This window comes from Marmota monax, unplaced genomic scaffold, assembly GCF_021218885.2.
Source record: "Marmota monax isolate L192 unplaced genomic scaffold, Marmota_monax_Labrador192_F-V1.1 WCK01_AAM20220418_F8-fsc00692, whole genome shotgun sequence".
In the NCBI taxonomy this organism is placed as follows: Eukaryota; Metazoa; Chordata; class Mammalia; order Rodentia; family Sciuridae; genus Marmota; species Marmota monax.
In genome coordinates, this window is record NW_026692348.1 from 166,044 (window position 1) to 168,091 (window position 2,048).

The 2,048-nt window shown below is 35.1% G+C and overlaps 1 protein-coding gene across 1 annotated transcript; it reads right to left on the reverse strand.

Annotated features, from left to right (window-relative positions):
* Nucleotides 1-215: 215 nt before the first annotated feature.
* On the reverse strand, nucleotides 216-1,148 carry LOC124090941 (olfactory receptor 4P4-like). The gene has a single exon (XM_046441752.1). The coding sequence runs from the start codon at nucleotides 1,146-1,148 to the stop codon at nucleotides 216-218; it is 933 nt and encodes a 310-aa protein (XP_046297708.1).
* Nucleotides 1,149-2,048: the final 900 nt, after the last annotated feature.

Genomic DNA, 2,048 nt, shown 5'->3' on the forward strand with positions numbered 1-2,048 from the left:
ATTAAACAGGAATATCACATGTATGTACACACATATACTACTCCATCTCAGACCCATTAGTGCAATTGTCATTTTACTGCTAATTCTTCAGTTCCTGATTTGTGACATTTATCAACAAATGATTTGTCTTCATTACTTCGAAAACAATAGTGCTCCTGGTAGGCAAGTAAATGTTTTCAGCTGCATACAGTTGGATGGACATTAAATATTACAAGTCAATTATGTTTTTCTTCTAAAATTACTTTTTGACACCAAACTTTTCTCATAGCCTTTTTCATCTCTGTGTTCCGCAAGGTGTAGATGAGGGGATTAAACATGGGAGCAATAATGGTGTAAAACAGAGCAAAGATTTTGTCCTCAGGGAAAGTGTTAGGGGGTCTAAGGTAGGCAAATATGGAAGGTCCAAAGAATAAGATGACCACAGTGATATGAGACCCACAATTAGAGAGGGCTTTGCGTCTCCCCTCTGCTGAGTGATTTCTCAGTGTGAATAGAATGACCACATAAGACCCAAACAAGAGAATGAATGTTACCAAGGCAACCAGTCCTGAATTGGCAACCATAAAGACACCAGTGAGGTAGGTATCAGTACAGGCAATTTTCAACAAAGGAAAAATGTCACAATAGTAGTGGTCAATTGTGTTGGGACCACAAAAGGGCAACTGGATAATCATACAGAACTGGGAAAAGGAGAGGACAGCTCCACCAGCCCAAGCAGCCAAGATCAGGACATTGCACCTGGTTCTGCTCATGATTATCTTGTAGTGCAGAGGTTTGCAGATGGCGACACAGCGATCAAAGGCCATGGCTGTCAGGATTAGTACTTCAATCAATCCAAAGAAGTGCATCACAACAACCTGCCACATGCAGTAGCCATAGGAGATGGTGTTTCTTCCCACTAGCTGGTCACCAATCAGTTTGGGTGTCACAAAGGAGGTATAGCAGATGTCCATAGAAGATAAGTGACTGAGGAAATAGTACATGGGTTGGTGAGAAAGAGAACTGCATCCAATAGAGATGAGGATCAGAAGGTTTCCCACCAAGATGGAAAGATAACAAAATAAGAACACTAGGCAAAATATTTGAATGTTTTGGTCAGAAGAAAGGCCCATGAGAATGAATTCTGATACATTCCTCTGACTTTCCATATTTTGCTTGCTCTGTGTAAAAATATGAGTACCTGTGGAAAAGTAATTAGGACAAAATTATTTGCAATTGGATCCCAATCCTGTAAACCCTATTGAGTACTAGAAGCCAGACTAACACATCACAAAGTGAATTGATAAATCAATTTATCAATTATATTTGTACTTGTGATTTATAACTTATTTCTCTCATAGTTATTTTTAATTTTTTTCCATGTTCTGTCATTTTGGTAATACTAATAATATATTTTGTTAATTTTTTAAATGTAAGATTTAAAATTTTCATTTACCTAAAAGATGTTCTACTGATATTATTTATGACATTTAGAAGCAGGAAAATAATTTAGTTTGATGTAAAGCACTGTTTTATAATTCTAAGTATGTTCTTCTTTCATGACTGTGTTTTCACTGCAGGCAATGCTTTCTTTCCCCGGCATGAAATAGAACAGCTCTCCATATTGTCTGCAGATCTGTGTTCAAGGAATATATTTGCATTTACTTTAAAATCTAAATTGTGATCTGTGTGATTGGTGGGATATTCCTTGAAACTCTAGAGATTGTGGGCACTGCATATTAAACATAAGATAGCAGATTTGCTGACTATACAACAACAACAAATAGATAAATATGTAAAACTTAGAAAAAAGGAAATGTATGTTTTTCTGTTAAAGACTGACATTTATAAAAATCATAAGAAAATCTATCTTATTTAAATTTAAGTGTAAAACAGGATATCTTAAGGCAAATTCAAGAATCATTAATATCAATGTTATAAATAAACAAACAAAAGCTAATTTAAATTCACAGACAATTTGATATCTGTATAAGGTATTCTTCTGCTAGTATGAATTATGAACAGGTAGACTCAATAACAAATGTTACACAATGTAAAGGCAAGTTGTG